Genomic DNA, 22,688 nt, shown 5'->3' on the forward strand with positions numbered 1-22,688 from the left:
GGAATTAACAAATTTGATCCAAAAGAAACACAAATGTATGCTTAGATGGGCATTTACATAAATCCAATTTGACACTGCTTTTACCTGACAGCGCTTGATAGTTCTTGGTTTTTTTTCAATAGTAACAATATCAGTTTTTCTTGACAACTTGAAAGGATCTACTGTGCGCTCATACATGCAACTGAGAGCTTATAGTTTATCTATATTTGATATATTATTTGAAACTGCAGGCCACTTTAGAATTTTAATTTCTAACCAGAAACAATTTGATTAGATAGAAGGAGTTCTGATACCAGGATCAAAATGAAAGATGCTAAGCTCTGTGCCTTGGTTTCCCTCTAAAATGCTCAATTTATTTTACAAGTATTGTTATTTAAGGTAGCTATCAATCAAAAACACTGATACCATTAACATGCAATCAGACTAATAAAGCTTGGTATCTGAAGGATGTTGACAGCTAAGGTTCAAGGTCTGTGAGGAAAGAAGGGTATCTGTGTTTCAGGAGAATGTGCTAGTGATGGTGCAGACAACATGACAGCTGAGGATGATGGGTCTCAACAACTTCAAAATCTTTTTAGCCCATGCCATGGTAGTGTCTATGCAGGTAAAAGAGGAAAGCGGGCAGAGGTTGATGTGAAGAAGACTGCAAGGTCAAGTCAGAGAACAGCTTCTGCATGCAATGATCCTGTCCTTTCTTCCATCATGCGGTGTGAGCCACCTCTTTTGAAAACCCTGACTGATGGAGAAGTCCTGCAGGGCAAGGGAACCCTTTTGGATAGATTGATCTACAATGGATGCAAAAACGTGCTTAAACCATATTATTGCTGCAATGCCTATTGCAAGTCGCAGCTCCCTGTGATCAAGGGTAGATTCTGAGGTCGTGGCTGCAAGGGTTAGGAATGGTTAGGACTTCTGAGGTTGTGGCTGAGAGGGTTAGGAATGGTTCTCCGAAGTTGAAGGCTCTGCTGTTAGCTTTCCATGGATAAGGGTAAGTACACTTTTGTCAATTCTTGTTCTTTGGATCCAGTGAGATCTCTCAAATCAGTGAGAGCTTGGCAATGTTGGGGTTGGTGATGCTGGTATAATAAAGGTATTTTCAGTAAAAAGTGATTCAGAACCCTTGGGTTTCTCCCCATATGAGGATATAAGGAATCCTGTTTCTTTTCCTTTAAGAGAAATACCTCTCGATCTTGCTGCTAATCCCTCTTAACTGATACTCTTCACTAAGTCTAGAAAGGAGATAGATCACTTGTTTGCAAATTTGAATACTCTTCCTCTAAAATGTCTGAGCAGAGTTCGTTCCAGTTGCAGAGTTAAATACTGAATAAGGGGTAACCTGATGAAGACCTTGTGTGGTAGACCGTAGAACCATGGATGTTTGATGGCTTTCCAAAAGACTGTTCTTGTTGGAGACCATCAGGTTCCCCCTTGGACCATGCTGAGAATATCCATTCTTCAGTGTAGGGCTTGTTGCAGAGTTCAGAAGCTTTGATGGATCAGGATCAGGTCATTGATTCCGATGGTGATGGAGATCAGCAGAGAGTGTATAGTTTGCTTCTTCAGGAACTCCATTCAGAACAGGATGTTCTGCTTGGGAGGACTTTCCTCTATGAAGGGGAATCTAGTGATGAATAAACACAAGAAACAGCAAAGTAAGAAATTGGAATTGGAGAGACTTCAGATAGAAGCTTGGGAAGCAACAGATGGGGGATCCCAATGTATCATGAAGAAGCTCCTCTCCTGCAGAGCACGAAGGCCAAGAGTTTGTATCCATGGGGTTTGGGAGTTTGATAGCTTTCAGCTTGTCTCTGGTTTGTTCTGAATGATTGGATTCATTAGGTTTTTGTTCAGATTGACTAGTAGGTTGTTTCATATTTTTGAAGTCTTTTTAGTGTGCAGGGATTTCAAGGTTTCTTCTGGAGTGTGCAGGGATTTCAAGGTTTCTTCTGGAGTGTTTTAAAACAACTCAATTTTCTTGACGATTGCTTTCTTAATTTCATGCTAAATCTAAGAATTTGAACTAACACTTAAATACCTATTACTCATAAGCTATTCTGGCCCTTTACGATGCCTTTTTTCCATGAATTAATCTTAAAAAATAATGAAAAAAATCAATGCAAACTCACCTCAAGCTTTTTGTCTCCCAATATAACGTTGGAATCAATTACATCATCACTCACAATCAACGTATGATCAGTATCAGTTTTAGAAATAGCATAGCTGGTGTGATCAACAACTAAAGCTGCTGGGTCCTGAAATTGATCAAAGCCAACACATTCTTTATCAGCTATTTTCCCCAGTTGTTGTTTTGTTAAGAAACTTCAATAAAATATTTATTCAAGAGATTTTCTAATATTTTAAAATAAAAATTAATACAAAAATAACTGTTAAAAAACTGAACAGTGACAAAGAATTTGATATTTCATGCTTTAGAAATTGGATGGCTGCGCGCATGGGGGGAGCTTGCAGGGTTCGAGCTAGGGCATCCGCGCCCTAGCTCGTGGGCGGTTTGTGCTTGCTGGTGCACAGTGGGGAGAGCGTTGTGGGTTTCATGCAGGGAGAGGCCGTTCTGTTTGTTGGGCGACTGGTGTTGATGGCGGTGTGGTGGATCGTGGGTGGAGAGTTTGTACAAGGCACGGCAGGGGTTTGGTGTTAGTGGCTGTTTCATGGGAAGCCTGTGGGGGTGGGGGGCTTTGGCCAGTTTTCCTTTGGTGGTGGTCGAGAGGGGTGGGTGTACGGTGCATGCCGGGGTGTGAGGCTTCCTCGCCCACTTTTGTTTTGGGTGTGGGTTTTGTCGTTGGGTGTCATGTCGATTGCAGGAGGAGAAGCCTCGGGGGACTCACCCGGTATGGATTTTCAAGGTGCACTGGGCGCGAAATCCCCGTCCCAAGGTATCAAGACCTTCGCTAATAATCTTTTTGTTCCAGATTTGGGGTTTGCTAGTGCAGGGTTGTCCAATGGCTCTCGGATTCCGAAGATTAATGGCTGTCTTGAGAGATGCAAAGAGAGGCCGAAATTGGTAATTCCGCCTGAGATGATTGCCGAAGATGTTGAATATTTCTCAAAGCACTCGATATACTACAAATTTTGGGGGATGAGGGTTTCTCTGCAGTTTTTGGAGAATTGGGCTCAGAGGAATTGGGCGCCAGAAGGGGAAATGGATATTATGTTGTTGGCAAACAATTACTTCATGGTTAAATTCAATTGCATGAAGGATTGCAATAGGGTCTTTGAGGGAGGCCCGTATTTTCATAACCAGGTGGGGTTGTTCATCAAACCTTGGCATGCAGGATTTAACCCTTAAGAGGAGCTTCCGAACCGTGTCTCGGTGTGGGTTCAATTACCTCGATTTCCGGTGGAATGTTGTCGGGAGGATGTATTGCGAATGCTAGCTTCGTTGCTTGGGAAGCCTGTTGGATCTTCAACGCAAACCTTGGGGAGAAAGGTAATGACTTTTGCTCGCATCTATGTTAAATTGATCTTAGTAAGCCTTTGCCATATGCTATAGATATGTGTACGGGCTCTTATTCTTGGGTCCAACAGCTTGATTACGAGACTTTACCCTTCGGGTGTCGCCTATGTCATGAGTATGGTCATTTGCAGTGTAAGTGCCCCAGGTCTAAATCGATTGAGCATCAAACTCAACAACCCTCCTGTAACCTCGATGGGGCTGATAAAGGAAAAGCCTCCATGTCTGGTGAGGTTGTGGATGCAGATGGTTTCGTCCCAGCTAAGACAAGGAACAGGAATCGGGGTCAAAAGAGGACTTTGCAGGAGAGACAGGAGGAGGATACTTTTAACAGATTTGAAGCTTTGGATAATCTTAGCCAACAAGAGGTGAATCCAGGAATGCTTCTTTTGGATCAAAGTGTGGTGGGATTGGTTCCTGATAGTGCGAACTTGGATACTACCCAGGCCCAACAGAAGGTTGGAAGTTAACAAATGGATACAGATCAGCAGCTAGCGGCTCAGGAGGGACCCATCTCTAGTAATGAAGTGAAGATGGCTGTTGGGGAAGTTTCTCATGTAGCACAAATTTTGGGCTCTGCTAAGGTTAAAAGTAATAAGATTTTTTGCATCTGGGCCTTCTTTAGAAGGACATAAAAAAAGGACCGCCAGAGTAGATATCAAAGGTTGGTAGAAAGAAGGACTTAGATAAGATCAAATTGATGGGGGAGAAATTGGTTGAGTCAGGGTTAGTAAAGACTCTAGATTCTCATTTTCCTAATCCCCTGAAATGATTCTTCTATCATGGAATGTTAGGGGCTTGAACAATGGCCCTAGACAAAAAGTTGTTCGGGAGTTGATAAGGAGTCATCCACCTGACATCATTTTCTTGCAAGAAACTAAATTATCTGTGGAGAGTATGTTTGGTCTGGTGCCAAAGCTGTGGGGGAGAGGCAAATGCCAGTGTATTGGGGCACATGGCTTCTCTGGAGGTGTGGCTTGCCTTTGGAACCCCCTGAGGATTCGGCCTATATGGTGGGTTTCTTCCAAATCATCCTTATCCGGGATTGCTTCTAGACTTGAGACAGGGGAATACATCTTGCTTACTAATATTTATGCCCCCACTGATCTTCATAGTAAGCAGGAGTTGTGGTCTCATGTTACTTTTATGCGTAGGTTATTTCCTTTCCATCTGTGGATTATAGCAGGTGATTTCAATGCTATCTTAGAGTTGTGTGAGAAGAAGGGTGGTGTTATGCGGTCGGAGCCCTCTTCCATCTTTCTTCGGAATAGTATATCAACCTTGAATCTTTTTAACATCAAGCCCAGTAATGGTTTATTCACTTGGAACAACCAGGGGATAGGGGAGGATTGGATTGCGGAGAGACGGAATTGCTTCCTGGTTTCTGGTTTTTGGGTTGGTGGGGGTGGTCCACATGCTCTAAGATCCTAGATTGGAGAAGATTGGACCACCGGCCCATTAAATTAGTGTCTTCTTCTGCTCGAGTGGCTCGTGCTCCTTCATTCAAATTTCAGCTTATGTGGTTGTGTGACTCTTCTTTGCAAGAACTTGTTGGGGAGTGGTGGAAAAAAGGCAAGCCAGCCTATGGCAATGCTATGTACACTTTTGCTAAACAGTTGCAATTTGTTAAGTTTCAACTTAAACGGTGGAATCTTCAGTGCTTTGGTAATATTTTTCATGCTAAGGCTGCTGCTCAACTAGAGTTGAATGGCATTACGAGAGAGATAAAAAAGCATAGATTGCCAGAAGCCTTGCTTAGGGAGGAAGACAAGGCAGTTAAGGATCTAGAGGAGTGGGAGCTTAGGGAGGAGATCTACTGAAAACAAAGAGCTCATATTGATTGGCTTCAAGAAGGGGATAAGAATACTACATTTTTCTTCAATTTGGTGAAAGCAAGAAGACATGGTAATGCCATCCCTATTCTTGTTAATGATAGAGGTGAGCAATGTTTATCTTTGCAGGAGATTTCTAGGGAGTCTATGAAGTACTTTCAATCCTTATTTGGTGAAGATTCTCAGGGGGACTCTGAAGAGGAAGCTCAAGTTCTTGTGTGTATTCCTTCTCTAGTTACTAGGGAGATGAATGAGCATCTTATGGGACCTATTTTGTTGGACAGACTTGAGAGGATTGTTTTCCATATGAAGAAGGGGAAAGCTTCTGGACCGGATGGGTTTCCGATTGAATTCTATCAAGAATTTTGGGATATTATCAAATTGGATTTATTGGAGGTGGTCCAAGAGTCCCAAAGGAATAAATAGATGCTTCGGGCTTTGAACACGACTTTCATTGTTCTCATCCCCAAGTGTGATGGGGCTGATCGATTAAGTCAATTCCGCCCTATATCTCTCTATAATGTGATTTACAAGATAATCTCTAAGTTGATATCGGAAAGGCTGAAGAAATGGCTTGGAGGTCTCATTTATGAGGAGCAGAGTGGTTTTGTAGGAGGTCGTCAAATCTTGGATGATGTGGTCATTGCTACTGAGACCATTCACTCTATGGCTACTTCTAAAGAAAAAACTATGTTTATCAAGCTGGACATGGCAAAGGCTTATGATAGAGTTTGATGGTCCTTCCTTCAGAAGATTCTTAGGGCCTTTAGTTTTGTTGCTGAATGGATCCAATGGGTGATGAGTTGTGTTTCGTCTACCTCAATCTCTGTGCTAATCAATGGAGATCATACTGAGTTGTTTGATGCTTCTAGGGGTCTTCGACAGGGGAACCCTCTTTCCCCGTACTTATTTATCCTTTTGGCTGGGGGTCTGGAGAGATTGATTAAGTATAATGTGGGGATGGGTATTATTCAGGGTTGGAGTTGGGGTAATGATATACCTTCTCGATCTCATTTGCAGTTTGTGGATGATATGGCCCTGATGGGATTGACTAGGATCAGAGAAGCCATAAATTTGCATAAAGTCTTGGATGTCTATCTTGTTGCTTCTGGCCAGTTGATCAATGAAGACAAATCTTCCATCTTCTTCTTCAACACACCAAGGCCTGTTCAATTGAGGATTGCTCACATCTTGAGATTCCAGGTTGGCTCTCTTCCTTTGACTTACTTGGGTATTCCTATCTCTGCTGGTAATCCTCTTAGGGAATCTTGGCAATGTATTCTAGAAAAATTTCAAAGGGAGGTTGAACATTAGATGCACAGATGGTTATCCTTCGTTGGGCGGGTTCAACTAATCAAGTCGGTGGTTCAAGCTCTCCCGATTTATAGGTGTATGCTCCATGTGGCACCAATGTGGTTTGTGAAGAAATTGGATTCCTTGGAAGGCAATTTTTATGGGCAGGCAACTTGTCCTCCTCTAAATGGTGTCTTGTCAAGTGAGACTTGGTGTGTAGCCCAAAACAGTTGGGTGGGCTTGGCTTAAGGCAATCTACATTATTTGGGGTGGCTTCGGCGGCAAAATTGTACTGGAGGTGGCGTGTGGAACAGGACCGAAGCTGGGCTAGGATTTTGTCTTACAAGTATATGCAAAGGATTCCGAAGGAAGAAATCCCAAGATATCCGCTTGTGGAAAAGGTTCCACGATTTGGAGCACACTTAAGAAAGGGGCTGCACTGATAAAGGAAGGTCTTTTTTGGATCTATAAGAGGGGAAAGAGGTGCTTTTTTGGTTGGATTCTTGGGATGGCTACCCTTCCATTATTAATCAGTTCCCTAATTTAATGAATCTCTGCCAAAGGTTCTTTGAGGCAGGGTGGTCTAGAGTGAGCAACTTTAAAACGGTTTATAGGTGTGGGCAATTGGAGATGGTGTGGTGGAAGGTGCCTGATGAATGGCCGGTTGTTGGTATGGAGGAAGACTGCGCTGAGCTTCATGGCATTTTGGCTGGTAGACACTGTAGCTCCCTCAAGGATAGGGATAGAATTGCGTGGTCCCCGAATCCTAAGGGTGTTTTTGTTGTTGCCAGTGGATACCAGGAGCTGTTGACCTATATATTGGAGGGGAGGGAAGTACACTGGTGGAAATATGTCTAGAATAAATTCTCTTGGCCGAAGTGTAATTGCTTTGCTTGGACTTTGGCTTTGAATAGATATATGACCTGGGACAACATTCGCAAGCGTGGGTTTCATGGTCCCTCCATCTGTGTTTTGTGTGGTAATGGGGAGGAGGATTCTTCACACTTGTTCTTCAGATGCCCCTTCTCGATGCAGATATGGCATTTCTGGTGGGGGGTGTGGAAACATCCCTATATTCATGCAGATTCTTTGGTGGATTTTTGGAGCAGTATGGGTAAGCCTCCTACTTTGTCCTCTTTTCTCCAGATTGTGTGGCACATAGGTCCCATTTTCATACTTTGGCAGATCTGGCTAGAGAGGAACCGGAGGATTTTTTGGGAAGTCAAGCTAATAGTTCAGCAAGTATGGTATAGAATAATAGGAATGATCCAGGAGACGATGGAAGCTAAATGTGAGGTGAATTTTCCTCTGGATAGAGGAGAGGCTGAAATTGTGAGTAGGATGGGTTTGCAGGAGTTGTCTCATGTTTCTGCTTGTGTCAGGAGAGGCAGACGTGCTATGAAGAAGGTTCAAAGGGTGGGAAGATGGTTGCCACCCCAGGATGATTTCATAAAGATCAACACAGATGGCTCCTCTTGTTGTAATCCGGGTCCTGCTGGGATTGGAGGTGTTGGTAGGGACCATTTGGGGGATGTGGTTTTCTTCTTTTCAATGTATAAAGGACAGCAGGCTAATAATTATAGGGAGGGATTAGCAATTCTCTATGCCCTGGAGTGAGCTTATGTGTTGAGGTGGCGTAAGGCTATATGCGAATTGGACTCGCAAATTATTCTAATTGAGCAAAAGGTGGTTGGGATTAATTGGCAGCTGGAAGGGATTATTCACCAGATTTTGCAGATTAGTGCCATGATGGAGAAGGTGTCTTTCATCCACATTCCTCGTGAATGGAATAGAGAGGCTGATTGATTGGCTAAGTGGGCTTTGGAACATGGTGATGATTGGAAAGTTGAGGGTTGGGGGCATCTTTCCCAGGATTACTGTTAGGATTTGCATAGGATCCTTGCTGAGGATATGGATACTAATGAAGTTGGATGATGATTTTATTTGCTTGTAGTTCTTTCCTGGATCCTGGTGACTGTGGACTTCTTATGTAATGCTTGTTTCTGATTATTAATAAAGATTTTACCCCTTTATTCAAAAAAAAATGAACAGTGAAAATTAAAATTAAAAGCAGAAAATTTTGATGTCAGAATCCAGTTTAATAGCTAAAAATATATTTTGCAGTGGAAATAAAAAATGTCCAGAGTGTGAAAATAAATTATTTTGGTAAGTCAAATAGGATAAGCTGAAATGGTACATCACTGCGACTTTTAAGCGAAGACCCTTCTACACGTTCCCAATAAACATGTTATATCCTACAATATAAAAATGATAGACTGTTTAATAGGATAAATTTTCGCATCCAATTCTGAGTGTGATAGAATGTTTAATCAGGGAAACTACAAAAGATCGAATTCTGAGTGTGCCCCATCCCTACATGAGACCAGAATCAGCTCATGACCAATCAAAAACATATATGCTTAATTTATTAAAAAAGAAAACTGTTAAAAACGGATTAGAGAAAATATAAACTGACACCACGATAAAAATTAAGTCAACAACGGAATCCAGAAAGCAGAAACAAAAAAAATCAGCTGTGGAATTTTTTAAAACGGAAATAAGAGATCGGGTTCCAAAAAAATTTCAAATTTCACTCACTTCATCAAAATCGACTCCACATTCGGCAGCAATGTCGCGAATAAGATCCGAAGCAGTTGTGTCCGCTGCGAGGATCAGATCATGACCCGAATCCACAAAATCCAAAACCGCAGGCAAATCGAGGGCACCTCCCAGCCCTAAATTCACAGATAATTTTAACCCAAAGAAATTAGAAACCCTAGAAGATATAGACCCTCGAGATACATTGACTAAGAGTACTTACTGTCAGCGGAGGGAGCGAAGAGAATTAGACCATCGTATAAATATTCTCCGTATCTCTGTAATGCGAGCTTGGGGTCGTGCGCGAGCTTGAAGTCGAGTTGATAGCCTCGATCTGTCAGAGATTTGAAGAATAAGGAATGTGAAGATTTGATCGCGAGGTCGTCCAGAAGAACGAGAAGCCGCTGATCTGTTGGAGTCTCTGGGGAAAATGCCAGAGAAATCATGGGTGAGAACAGTAAAAGTGCTGTAATCAGCAGCAAGCCAGCCATTTTTTGGTTCTGCAGCAAGGTTTTGGCAAGGGTTTGGAATTCGCGATCTTAGTTATTCTTATTACCTGTGAAATTTCGCATTTTTGACTTGCGGAAAGAGTCAATAGATTTCTATTTTTAATTTAATTTACCTTTTTTTAGATCATATATATGCAAGTTTTAAAATATTCTTAGTCCCTGCCTATATAGATGGAGGCTAATGTTTTGGGTATGCAAAATGCAATTAATCCCTCTCTCCAAAACCAGGCCAACAAGGAAATGAAAGGTTTACTCTATGATTTGCAATACTCTAATTTTTCAAATCTCATTTTCATAATTTTCAAATTTTTTTTTGGGCGGGTTGTAATTTTGGTGGAAGTTTTATTTTTCTTCTTAATTTTTTTTTTTTCTTAATAAATTATGCGAAAAAATTTTCTAATCGCAAGTAATGAATAGGAGAAAAAATTAAAATTCACAAAATTGATATTAACTTGCATTGAAACTTTTGTTACAATATACAAGCCAATGTTTTTATGTGAGCAAATTGCTAGTAATTATACTTTGTGAATCATGCAAAATAAATTAAAGACAATTCTAATGTTTCAAATATTTTTAGATTTCATGTTGTTTTATAGTACAAAAATTAACCCTAGATTTTTTTGATTTTTTCATCTTAAAAATAGGAAAAAATAATTGGATTGTAGTTACAACTATCAAAAGCATGCACTTTAATGTGGCATTTTGCAAAACATTCACATGTCATGTCTATACTTCCACACTTTGAATACATGCGTAGAGGCTACACGAGCAGAGAACACTTAAAATGGAGGGTGTTGAATCGATTCTCCACGGCCTTACACTTTCTCCAATGCCACATCATGTTGTTGGAATCTAAGAACACTGAGAGGGGGGGGTGAATCAGTGTTCTACCGGAATGTTCAATTTTAATTTTATTATAACATGCATTCACCAACCGGTAAACCGATACATATAAAATTGAAATAAGTGAAGCAATCAATAAGCCAATCACATAAATGAATACCATAACACAGAGAATTATACGTGGAAATCCTCAAAGAGGAAAAACCGCGGTGGGATTTGTGACCCACAATATTAATCCACTGGCCATATGAAGAGATATTACATAATATGGGGGCCTGCACATGCAGGAAGGCTTACAGCCTAGAGCACATTGCTCATCACAGAGGAGTCTCATTGACTACAGTTACTTTGAATAAAAAAACATAAAACTGAACTCAATTAATGCATCTGCTATGCCTGATAGAGTTCTGGTTCATGCTCTGACTGTTTCAATTTTGAAAACCCTAAACCCTTACCGGAATAACCTCTTACATAAATGTCCTCATGATCTTCACATTACATTCATTACAATCATGTCCTATCATATATTATCCATATACAGAATGATCTAATCAACTGACTTATATACCCTTACAATCCTTCATGCCTTATGTCGGCTTACATAGATAATTACAAAATGAATATACATATCGGCTCAATTACATATATACATAAATAACAAAATCAATTTATGATTGTCGAATCTCCCAATCGATGTCGACCTCCAATGCCAGTACCTAAAGAATCCTTCCTACCGGTGAAGATACCTATCGGTGTCAGTGTCGATGTTGATGAAGTGTCTGTCGGTGAACAACCAAACCAAGAAATGAAAGTTGAAACATGCTTCCATCAATGAAAAAATATGAAATCAATCAAATGAGTGTCAATTGCCAGCAATCTCCCCCTTTGACATTGATGGCAACACTCGTGTGAAAAATGATAATGGTTTCCATCTGTCGATTTCACCTTGAGACTGCTCCCCCAGAGTTGAATATCCTTATGTGATCATGATCTGTACAAAATACTCCATATCCCCTGATGTCAAGAATATATTTTTCGCCTATACCTCCCCCTTTGACATCAATGCCAAAAAAAATAACAAAAATTGGGACGAAGAATGAAATTTTGTACAAAGAATGTGTCCTAAAATACCTTACCGGAGCTGAATATACTTGAAAATTTATGGATAGGCTTTCTCCAAAAGCTCTAGATAAGTATCCCAACCAAATTTAAATGTGTCGAAAATAGATACAAGTCCATTAAGCATGTGAGCATATGACTCTTTATCCTTAAGCTTTATCGGTGTGGGCCTACCAACCAAATCAATGCATTCCTTCTTATGTACACTCAAAGAGTCCAGCCGGGGACTCACCGATCCTCTAAGCCCTTTATCTCTCCTTATGATTTTGTTGTTTTCCCTTACAAGAGCTGAAACTTGAGCTTCCAATACCAAAATCTGACCATCAATAGATGTAGTCAAAGAATTTGAACCATCAAAAGAATTGACTATACCTACAATTTTCTCTTGTAAATCCTTAATCCCTTTATCTATATTTGCATTAAGTAAACCTGTGTTGCAGCATACTTTGTAAATATTAGTACATTGACTTAAAGCATTATCAATTAACTTCAGTTTATCAGTAATCTCTTTCTTCTCTGATTCAATCATTTGATCAAAAGTAGCTCTCTTAGCTTGTGTGAATCTCTCCAATGCCTGTCGGTTAGATATCTGTTGTAAAGATTGAAAGTCCTTAGAAATGTGCTCTGTGATTATTTTGAGCTTGCCGGATGGGCTTGCTCCTTTGTCAAAATGGCAGTCTGGGACAAGTCTATGCAAAATTAGGATTGATTGATCAATAATTCCTTTGTCCACATATCCTTTCTTCATCATCTTCTGAGCAGCCATCATCATGAGCTCGGTAGAACTCATCTCAGTTAAGCTTTTATGTTCTACCTGTGAGGTGTCTATTTATGGTGAAAATGGATAAAACAATATTGAAAGGCTAAATGAATTCAACCACAAAACCCTAGCCTAACAACAACAAAGATCCACCATAACATGTGAAGATTACCTAAGACAATGCAAATCAAATGAAATCACAAAGATTATACTAGCACATGTCCAATAGGGTTTGAATATCCATTCTTCCTATCTCCATTGATCTTGCTTGATATATTTGCTCTTAGATTTTATGTGTGCACAAGAGCTCAACAAAGAACGAAAATGTGGTTGCAAGTAGGCTTGATCGCATATGAAAGTTCGAAAGCGTAGAGTAGTCGGGTAGGGTTTGATAATGAAGGAAGCATCTCCTTATATAGAAGACACCATAAGAAATGGAGGGAAAAGATTAAGAGGTGTAAAACATAAATGGTCGGCTAAGATTAGAGGGTAGGTAAAAGAAATAATAAAATAATAAGAGGGTAGGTAGTGTAGGAATTAAGAGATGAATGAATGTGTCATGGGTGGAAAAGGTTAATGAAATAATTAAATAAATAAAGATTCATTTAATTAATAGAAGAAGTGGGATCAATTAAATAAATAAAAGTATTTAATTTAATTTAGGGAAAGGGTTATTTAAATAAATAAAAATATTTATTTAAATAAGAAATAAGGCTAGAAGAGGATAAATGAATTAATTAAATAAATAAATAATTATTTAGTTAATGGAAGAATTAGGCTAAAAATATTTATTTAATTAGACAAGACAATTTTAGGTGTCTACATTTTGCCCCTCTTTGAGACAATGCAGTTTGTCGCGTTGTTTCAAAGAAGATAAGATGAACTGATACAAAGTTGTCCCAAGATGGGAATGATATGCCCCCTCGAGAGATTGGATGAAAATGTCTGAAAAAGTTCACAAACAATCTCTTGATAAGAAAGAAAGGCTAGAATGGACAGACCAGATAGGATAAAGTGACAGAGTCACGGGATAAAGAAGACTGACTCGGGAAATCAGGGCTAGGGTAGTCTATAAGATAGACTACGAGGGAAAACATCCTCATTGTCATCCACACACCTAAGAGATTAGAGTGCAAGGAGAGCAAAGAGCAGTCAACAACGATGGCATTGGTGCACAGATTCGATCACGTTCGCCGATTTCAAAGGCCAGCAGATGCAGGAGAGCCAGTGAGTACCGCAAAACCTCCTTGTACTTTGTCGCATGAAATGTTGTCATAAATGCATGCTAGGTAGTGCAATAAATGTGTATTAGGTGTGTCTTAGAAAAATGTTAAGCATGGTAAAAATGCTAAGGCATGTCTACGTCTTCAAGGTCGGATCGACTGTTTTGTGATGAACATACGTTGTCGATTGGATAAGTTGCTAAGAGGATACACTCAAACAGGTCCTCTAGGGAAGACTAGGATAGCAGATAGGGCTAGGATTGACAATTTTGTGATAGAACATACGTTGCCAATTAGGAAACTACTCAAGAGGATACACTCAAGCAGAGGCCCTAGGATAAGATAGATCGAGGCACTTTGTGATGAACAGGGAATGCCAAAACATAGTACTTTGTGATGAACAGGGAGTACTAAAAAGAGCAACAATTTGTGATGAACAGGGAGTGCAAAAAAAAAATGCAGTACTTTGTGATGAATAGGGAGTACTACTATGATAAACAGCAACACTTTGTGATGAACAAGGAGTGCCACTAGGATAAACAACAACACTTTGTGATGAACAAGGAGTGTCACTAGGATAGAGTACCATAAGCACTAGGATAAAAAGAAATAGTTTGTGATGAACAGGGAATGTCACTATGATTGACACAGTTGATTTGCTTGACTGCAAGAGGACCTACCTATGTTGGAGTCACGAGAGAGATTCTCGTCAACTCAGAGTTTGCGAGCAGAGCTGACAGTTGAGGAGAGAGCAGCGGGAGAGGGATCAAACTATTCAGCGTTATACAAAGGCTGAGATAGCACTGAGGGTAGGGAGGCAGGCAGCATAGGACACAGGGACCAGATACGCCTATGTTTTGCATGCAAGGGAGGAGATAACCTACTGGAGAGAACTGTACTATGGATCAGTGCCACTAGATCAGCGGGCTAGGAGCTTTCATAGACCATCGCGGACATCGACGACCACTGGAGGGAGGGACAAGAGACAGGCATTGAGCGATGGGGTCATGGGTCCTCCACTAGATAGGGGGGCAGGAGAGATGATCCTAGGGTGGGTCCTTCTAGGGCTCAGACTCCGTCGAGGCCAGCCGACTCGAGGGAGGGAGTTCATCATAGCCTTAGAGGGCTCCCTATGTATCAGTTTTGTACCATTTTTATATGATGATATAGACACCTTTGGGTGATTTTGTAGCCATATGTATTTTGACATCATTGCATCATGACACTTATGATTATGTGTGTGTGTGTGTGTGTGTGTGTGAAATTATTCATCCTTGTTGTAGCTATATGCATGTGTACCTATGTGATGTATGTTTCTATGTGATGCTTATGATATGGATGCAAATATGTACATGATGGAATGCAATATATTTTGTTCTTTTATATTTTATATGTTATGCAAATGCAAATGTGAATGTATGAAATACAGATGAATATGATGAGAATGTAGAATGTGCTAACATGTGTTGTGTGTAGGATATGATGCAATTGTGATATCTATATGTATGTATGGAATGCTTAATATGTGATAATGCGGGTGCAACTAAATGAAATGCAAAGATTTTTGGTCTGTCATTATACTCAGTCATGTGATAACAGGCTACACGGACTCGAGAAGGATGATGGAGGTCAATCAAGAAAGGGGGATGGAAGATAGAAGTTATGAAAGTGAAAGAGCTTCTTGTGCGTTATCATCATTGAGCTTTATTATGGCAAATAGGTTATGAAAATCCAGGCATATGTTTGACCTAGAAAGTCATTGTACCTGTTTGCATGGAGATAGGATAGTTGTAAACAAGGAATGCCCCAGTTCATACTAGACCCACAGTGTCCTCATATCCTTGGACAAGTCATAGCATTACTAAGAGACAATCCACAGATAGCAAAAGAAAAATAGGTGAGATACCCCATCCTCGCCTTTCTAGTCAAAGACATCCTGGAGATAAAATCCCTAGTCAGAGACATCCTGGAAAAGCTAAAAGACATGTCACCAAGAGATAAAATCAAAAGAAAACCAAGACTTGACACCAACATCCATTGTAGTCCTCAAGTTTAGTGTCTCTTGTCACTTGTATAAGTCTTATTTGATTGTGGCCACAATGTTTACTTTCACAAAAGGATAGGTAGCACTAAACCATAATGTTGTCTGAGTCTGTTGAAAGATTTGATTTGTTGAAGCCTGTTATTGTTGTTGTGTCTCATCTGAAACCGACTAAATCCATGAAACTGATACTTTATTGCAGAGAACACAATACTTTATTGTGGATTATGATGCAAATGTTGCTTTGTTATGGATTGTGTGCAGATAGACTGAAGAAAATTGAAAGAAATTTTACTCCTCAAAACGTGTGATGTTCTCAGTTCCACACCCATCACTAGACGTAGGATTTGCCTTAGCCATAGATAGGAGCTGATTTATTATGGATGGAAAGGGGTGAAAAGGGAGGTTATTATGAATGGCTAACCAATCTTGGGTAGACCAATAACAAGCCATGATGGAAATGGGTGAGTTTATTGTGAATGGATAGACCGTGAGTGTGTGCAAAGTGAAAGATGAAATGGAATCCTTAAGAAGGGAGGAGCAATGTCTCTACGCACGACACTGGTGACCCATTTTTCACCATGGTACTTGCCTGGGGCACCACCGAAATGGTTTTCACCATTGGACGAAATATTTTTCTTTATTTTTTAATTATTTTTGTGTCACAAAGTGCCTATTTACCAAGTTTTCACCAAGTAACGATTTTTTATGTTTATGATTTTTATTTTTATTTTTTGAATTTTTTGATTTTTTTTGTATTTTTGAATTAGGATACTCTGAAGAGCTATGTGTAAAACCTGTGAAGGTGCATGTTGTTGATAGGATCTTCCAAAGGTTCTTGAAAGGAAATACAAGAGCAAGGAAAGAAAAACAAAATCCAAGTAAGTTTATTGATGAAGTAAATGTTACCAAGAGAAATGCAAAAACCTTAGAGCAATCACCCAAATGTGAAGAAGGAGGCACAAGAACTTTTGGAAGGGGAAAAGCAAAGAAAAAACCCTTGTGATATTATGAATGAGGCAATGCCTAAAATGTGTGTGTGTGTGTGTGTGTGTGTGTGAGAGAGAGAGAGAGAGAGAGAGAGGCTCTTTACAATAATTTCATTAAGAAGAAATGAGAGAGGAGACATCTCTTAAATAGAGATAAGGAGAGGAGTTACGAAGTAACTCTCAAATCTATGAATGCCACCATTCATAAAATGTGTGTGTCATGTGTCCACATCCTCTTATGGAGGAAATCTAATATTCCTCGATAAAGGAAAATAAAAGAAATTACTTGTCCTCACACATGTACTAGAGGACAAATTACATGTAGGAATTCCAAAAGAATATCCTAAACTAAATACAAATAAACCTAAGCCAAGTAAAGATTAAATATTCTAACACCCCCCCTTAAGCTTTACTTGGGGAGTTTACATCAAACCCTTCAATGGTTTGCAATCCAAGATTTTTACAATGAAATTGGAACTTTTCTTTACAAAGTGACTTGGTCAAAATATCTGTAACTTGGTCTCCCCCCTTGCAATAGAGGAGTGAAACTTGTTTGTCTTCAATTTGTTCTCTAATAAAGTGGTGTTGGAGAGAAATGTGTTTTGTCCTTGTATGGAAAACTGGATTTTTAGCCAAGGCAATGGCACTTTGGTTGTAACGATACAATTGAGTTGGTTCATGTTGAGGTAGACCCAAATCTTCAAGTAGTCTTCTAAGCCACAAGACTTCTTTGGAAGCATCAGTGCATCCTTTATACTCAGCTTCAGTGGATCCAAGAGAGGTAGATTGTTGCTTTTTACTATTCCAAGAAATTGCTCTTGAACCAACCAAAAAATAATAACCACAAGTAGATTTCCCATGATTGGGATCTCCACCTAGATCGGAATCAGTAAAACCTTTTAAAGTAAAATCAGAATTTGCATCATTAAACAAACCTACATCAATAGTTCCTTTAATATATCTTAAAATTCTTTTAGCAACTTTAAAGTGTGTTTGTTGAGGTTTAGACATGAATCTTGAAACCAAACCAACACTATAAGCAATATCGGGCCTAGTAAGAGTTAAATAATTCAAACTTCCAACTAATTGTCTATACAAAGTAGGATCAACAAGAGGAGTTTGCATATCAAGCATTAACTTAGTGCCTAATTCAATAGGAATTGAAACATGGTGAGCATCATTCATGTTAAACTTATCTATGAGATCTTGAGCATATTTACTTTGACATAAGAAAATTCCTTTAGAGGTTTGCCAAATTTGCATTCCTAAGAAATAATGTAAAAGACCTAAATCACTCATTTGAATTTTTTTATTAAGTTGAAACTTAATATCAGAAATCAAAGTATTGGAACTTGAAGTAAGAATCAAATCATCTACATACAAGATAATAATGACAATATCATCTTCACTGTGTTTAATATACAAGTTAGGATCATTTTTACTTCTAATAAAGCCTTGAGAAAGAAAGAATGCATTAATCTTTGAATACCACTCCCTAGGAGATTGCTTTAATCCATAAATTGATTTCTTTAATTTACAAACTAAGTGTGCATTACCTCCTTTAATAAAACCAGGAGGTTGAGACATATAAATTTCCTCATGTAAATCACCATTAAGAAAAGCACTTTTAACATCCATTTGGTGAATAGGCCAATTCATTTTAGAAGCTAAAGAGAGCACAAGTTTAATTGTAGGCATTTTAGCAACAGGAGCAAAAGTCTCAATATAATCTAAGCCTTCAATTTGAGAAAAACCTCTAGCAACTAATCTAGCTTTAAATTTACTAACTTGATTATTAGCATTCAATTTAGTTTTATAAAGCCACTTGCAAGAAACAAGATTTTTACCATGAGGCAAGGGAACTAAATCCCAAGTTTGGTTAGAAATTAAAGTATCATATTCTTCCTCCATTTCTTTTTGCCAATGTGGTTGATTTTTAGCTTGATCAAATGTTTTAGGATCATTAGAATTCATAATAGTAGTCATTAAAGCATAATTACAATAATTAACTCTTCTAGCTTGAAGTCTATCCATTCTAGCTAAATATTCATCACTATCTTGAATTAAAGATTTGAACCATTTAGGTCTTCTTTTAGAAGTAATGGATTCATCACTAGAAGAAGAGTCATGAGGAGTAGAGTTATTATTATCATCATCACTATCACTAGAAGGAATAGAAAGCGATGCATTAGGAGTAGGGTTAAGAGAAGGAGGTTGGTCCTCCACAAGCACAACTTTGCTTTGAGTAAGTTCATCGTCCTCCACTTTAGAACAATCATGAATGCCTTTTTCTACAATACAAACATCTCTTGCAACTTTTACCTTGTTAGTAATAGTATTGTAAACTCTATAACCTTTAGTATTTTCATCATAACCAACAAAAATAAAAGGAGAAGATTGAGCATCTAATTTTTTTCTTTTCTCCTTAGGTTTGTGAACATAAGCTATGGAACCAAAAATTCTTAAATTCTGCAAATTGGGCTTTCTACCAGACCAAGCTTCTTCAGGAGTTTTATCCTTTAAGGCTTTGGTAGGTGTTCTATTAATTAAATAAGTTGCACAAGCCATAGCTTCAGCCCAAAACTTGTAATCCATATTTTTTGCATACAATAAAAATCTAGCCATTTCAACAATTGTCCTATGCTTCCGTTCTGCCACACCATTTTGTTGTGGTGTATAAAGAATGGTAAGCTCGTGTTTAATTCCAAAAGATTTCAAATAAGCATTAAATGCATTATTGACATATTCTCTTCCATTGTCAGTGCGAAAAATCTTAATTTTAGAACCAGATTGCCTTTCTACAAACATATGAAATTCAGTAAACACATCAAGCACTTGATCCTTACTATGAAGGAAATATATCCATGTTCTCCTTGAAAAATCATCAACAAAGGTAAGAGCATACCTTGAACCTTGGATTGAGGGATTCTCCATGGGACCCAAGATATCACTATGAACTAGATGTAATTTAGTATATGCCCTCCAAGATTGACCATGAGGAAAGGGTTCCCTATGCATCTTACCACTCATGCAACCATTGCAAACAATTTGAGAAGGAACAATACCAGGCAATCCATCAACCATGTTTTCTTTTTGCATCAATGAAATATAATCAAAATTGAGATGGCCAAGTCTTTCATTCCATATAGTAAAATCAACAATAGTAAGCAAAGAATACTTTGGAGGAGAAAATTCATAGAACTTGAATAAGTTATCACTATCCATTTTAGCAGTAGCAATAACATGATTAGTTTTTGGATCAATGATATAACATATGCCCCTATAAAAGTTAATCTTGTAATCTTGACAAAGTTTAGGAACTGAAATCAAATTTGATTTTAATCCAGGAACATAAAGAACATCATGTAATTTCCCATTAGGAACATTCACATCACCAATAGTTTCAACTTTGCAACTATGATTATTAGCTAATTGAATAGGAATACTAGAAGTATCAGGATGCAAAGATTCAAAACATTCTTTATGAGAAGTAACATGTTGAGATGCACTAGAATCAATAATCCACTCAAGTGGTTGAGAAACATTATAAGTACATGTAAATGCATGACGAGATGAATTACCATTATTATTACCTTTCTTATAATGAGGTTTATGTTGTTGATTATTTTGGTTCATGGGCTTTTTACCATTTTGCTTCTTAAAACAGTTATTAGTAATATGTCCATCTTTCCCACAATATGTGCAATGGGGTCTTGTTTGAGAATTATTCCTTTGATTATTGTACGAAATATTATGATTATTATTATGAGAATTGTTATGATAGGATTTAGAATGAGATTGATAATTAGAAGACTTGTGATTATTATTATGATTATGATTATTATTATTATTGGATCTAAAATTATTATTATTATTACTATTATGATTTTTAGACATAAAAGCATGTTCACTACTTTTAAGAGTACCAAATTGAATTAATTTAGCTTCCTCTTGACGTAATAAATTACGGAAAATATCATAAGTTAATTGAGTAGCTAAACTAGGAATAGCAAGTTGAGTGTGAATATTCGTAATAAATTGTTGAATTTGACGAGGAAGATATTTTTTAAGAATAAGATGAATTAAACGTAAATCAGCTAGAGTAACTCCTAAACCAGTTAATTGACTATTAACAGAATCAAACTTTAATAAGAATTCATCCATAGTTTTAAAATCCGTATACCTGAGATCTTCGAGTTGATTTTGAAGATGAATTTTTTGGGATTCATTTGAGCTATCATAAGTTGTTTTTAAAATTTCCCAAGCTTCATACGCTTTTGTACAATTTCCAATTAAAACATACAAATCAGGAACCATTGAAATACCAATTAAACCAAGTGCTTCCTCATTTTGAGCTTTCCATCTATCTTGGTCGGCTTGAGGAGCAGTTGTAGCGGGCTCAAAGGTTTTATTAGTTGCAACATCCAAAAGGTGTTTGAAACGAAAAATAAACAAGATATGTGTTTTCCATGAATGATAATTACTACTATTTAACTTAATTTCAGGAGTTAAAGTAGACATGATAGTAAACTAATGATTCGAAATAAAAATGTCCCTTTTATTAAAAAAATAATCACTTGAGTAAAAAATGAAAATTAACCTCCTTAATTAAAATAACCAAATTTGATTTAAAAATATTATAGATCAAAAAATATATTTTTTAAATCCTTAATAATAAATTTTAATTATTTTTAAAAATAACTTTAATTTTGATTAAACAAACTTATATTAAAAAATATATTATTAAAATTTTTAAATATTTAATAAAAACTATTTATAAAAAAATTAATTAAAAACCTTTATTAGAAACTTTTTTTTTAAAAATAAACTAAACTTTAACTTAAAAATAAAGTTTACCTTATGTGAAAGAGACTTTACTTTATGCTAAAGAAAGTAAGAAATTATACGTGAAAGATAACTTTATAAAGTTTATATGTAAAAGAAAAGTTTAAACAGAGATGCATGAGATGAAATAAGATCCAAACAAAAAAATAAGAAACCATAAAGTTAAAATGGAATTCAATGCATGCAGGGAAGAGTTAATTTACCATCATTAAAGTGACCGGTCAGCGAAAAAATTACAAGACTTTAACAAAGGAGATTGGTAGAACAAAAAAAAAAAAAGAGGCATAATTTTGATTACTATGCTGAAATATTAAAATCTATTACTGCAAATGGAATTATTAGCTCAGAAACGTAAGCAAGAATAAACCAGAAACTATTGATTGCAAAATAAAAAAAACTGTCAAATATTGAAAGCCTTTGAAAGCACTTTTATTTCTTAAACAAAGAATCATGCAACAGATAAAGATACAAAAATCGAGAATGCAGGAACACGAACAACATATAAAGAAAATAAATTTATAGGTCAAGGGAGATAGCTCTGGCGAACAACTGAAATAATATATATCTTCCTTAACAAAAAGAATAAACAACAATAGATACTAAAGAAACAATCAAAATAACACAAAATATAGCCTCTCGACTTGTTTTGAACTATTAGCAGATTTAAGAAATAAGTGAAGAAAGTATTGGTAATAAACAAATACAGAACCTGCAGAAAATGTTAGAAAAAAAAAACTAAAATATATCTCTAAATCAAACAGAAATAGTTAGAAAAGAAAAATAAACTACTAATAATCTGCAAGTGAAATAAAATGTTAGAATCTCCAAATAAATAGAGAAAGCAATTTTAATAAATCAGTTTTGGCAGCAAGCCGACCAAACAGATTAAGGAGGCTGAATTTGATGGTAAAGCTTCCAAACTATTCACAATAAAAAAATAGAAACTTTGGCGGCAAGCCTTCCAAAGCCACAACTTTAAACCATAAAGAAGAAACTTTGGCGGCAAGCCTTCCAAAGCCACAACTTTAAACCATAAAGAAGAAACTTTGGCAGCAAGCCTTCCAAAGCTTTTTTTTTAATAAAAAAATAGAATAGAAGATTAAACCTGCAGGCAAACTTGTTAACAAGTTTGAAAAAAAAATTTAAAATCTGAAATAAAAAACCTGC

At 37.4% G+C, this 22,688-nt stretch overlaps 1 protein-coding gene across 2 annotated transcripts in view; it reads right to left on the reverse strand.

Moving 5' to 3' along the window:
* LOC131028646 (dolichyl-diphosphooligosaccharide--protein glycosyltransferase 48 kDa subunit) overlaps positions 1–9,832 on the reverse strand; it is a 33,031-nt gene extending 23,199 nt beyond the window's left edge. The window contains exons 1-3 of one of the 2 annotated variants that reach the window (XR_009102634.2): positions 9,416–9,796; positions 9,193–9,329; positions 2,127–2,252 (exon numbers count right to left, since the gene is read on the reverse strand). Coding sequence is in view for 1 of the 2 variants with exons in the window: in XM_057958980.2 (XP_057814963.2) it covers positions 2,127–2,252; positions 9,193–9,329; positions 9,416–9,683 (531 nt within the window). In the remaining variant the exon portion in view is untranslated. Of the gene's footprint in view, positions 1–2,126; positions 2,253–9,192; positions 9,330–9,415 lie in introns of both variants that reach the window. The other variant, XM_057958980.2, reaches the window with a different exon arrangement.
* Positions 9,833–22,688: the final 12,856 nt, after the last annotated feature.

Source organism: Cryptomeria japonica, chromosome 4 (assembly GCF_030272615.1).
Source record: "Cryptomeria japonica chromosome 4, Sugi_1.0, whole genome shotgun sequence".
NCBI lineage: Eukaryota > Viridiplantae > Streptophyta > Pinopsida > Cupressales > Cupressaceae > Cryptomeria > Cryptomeria japonica.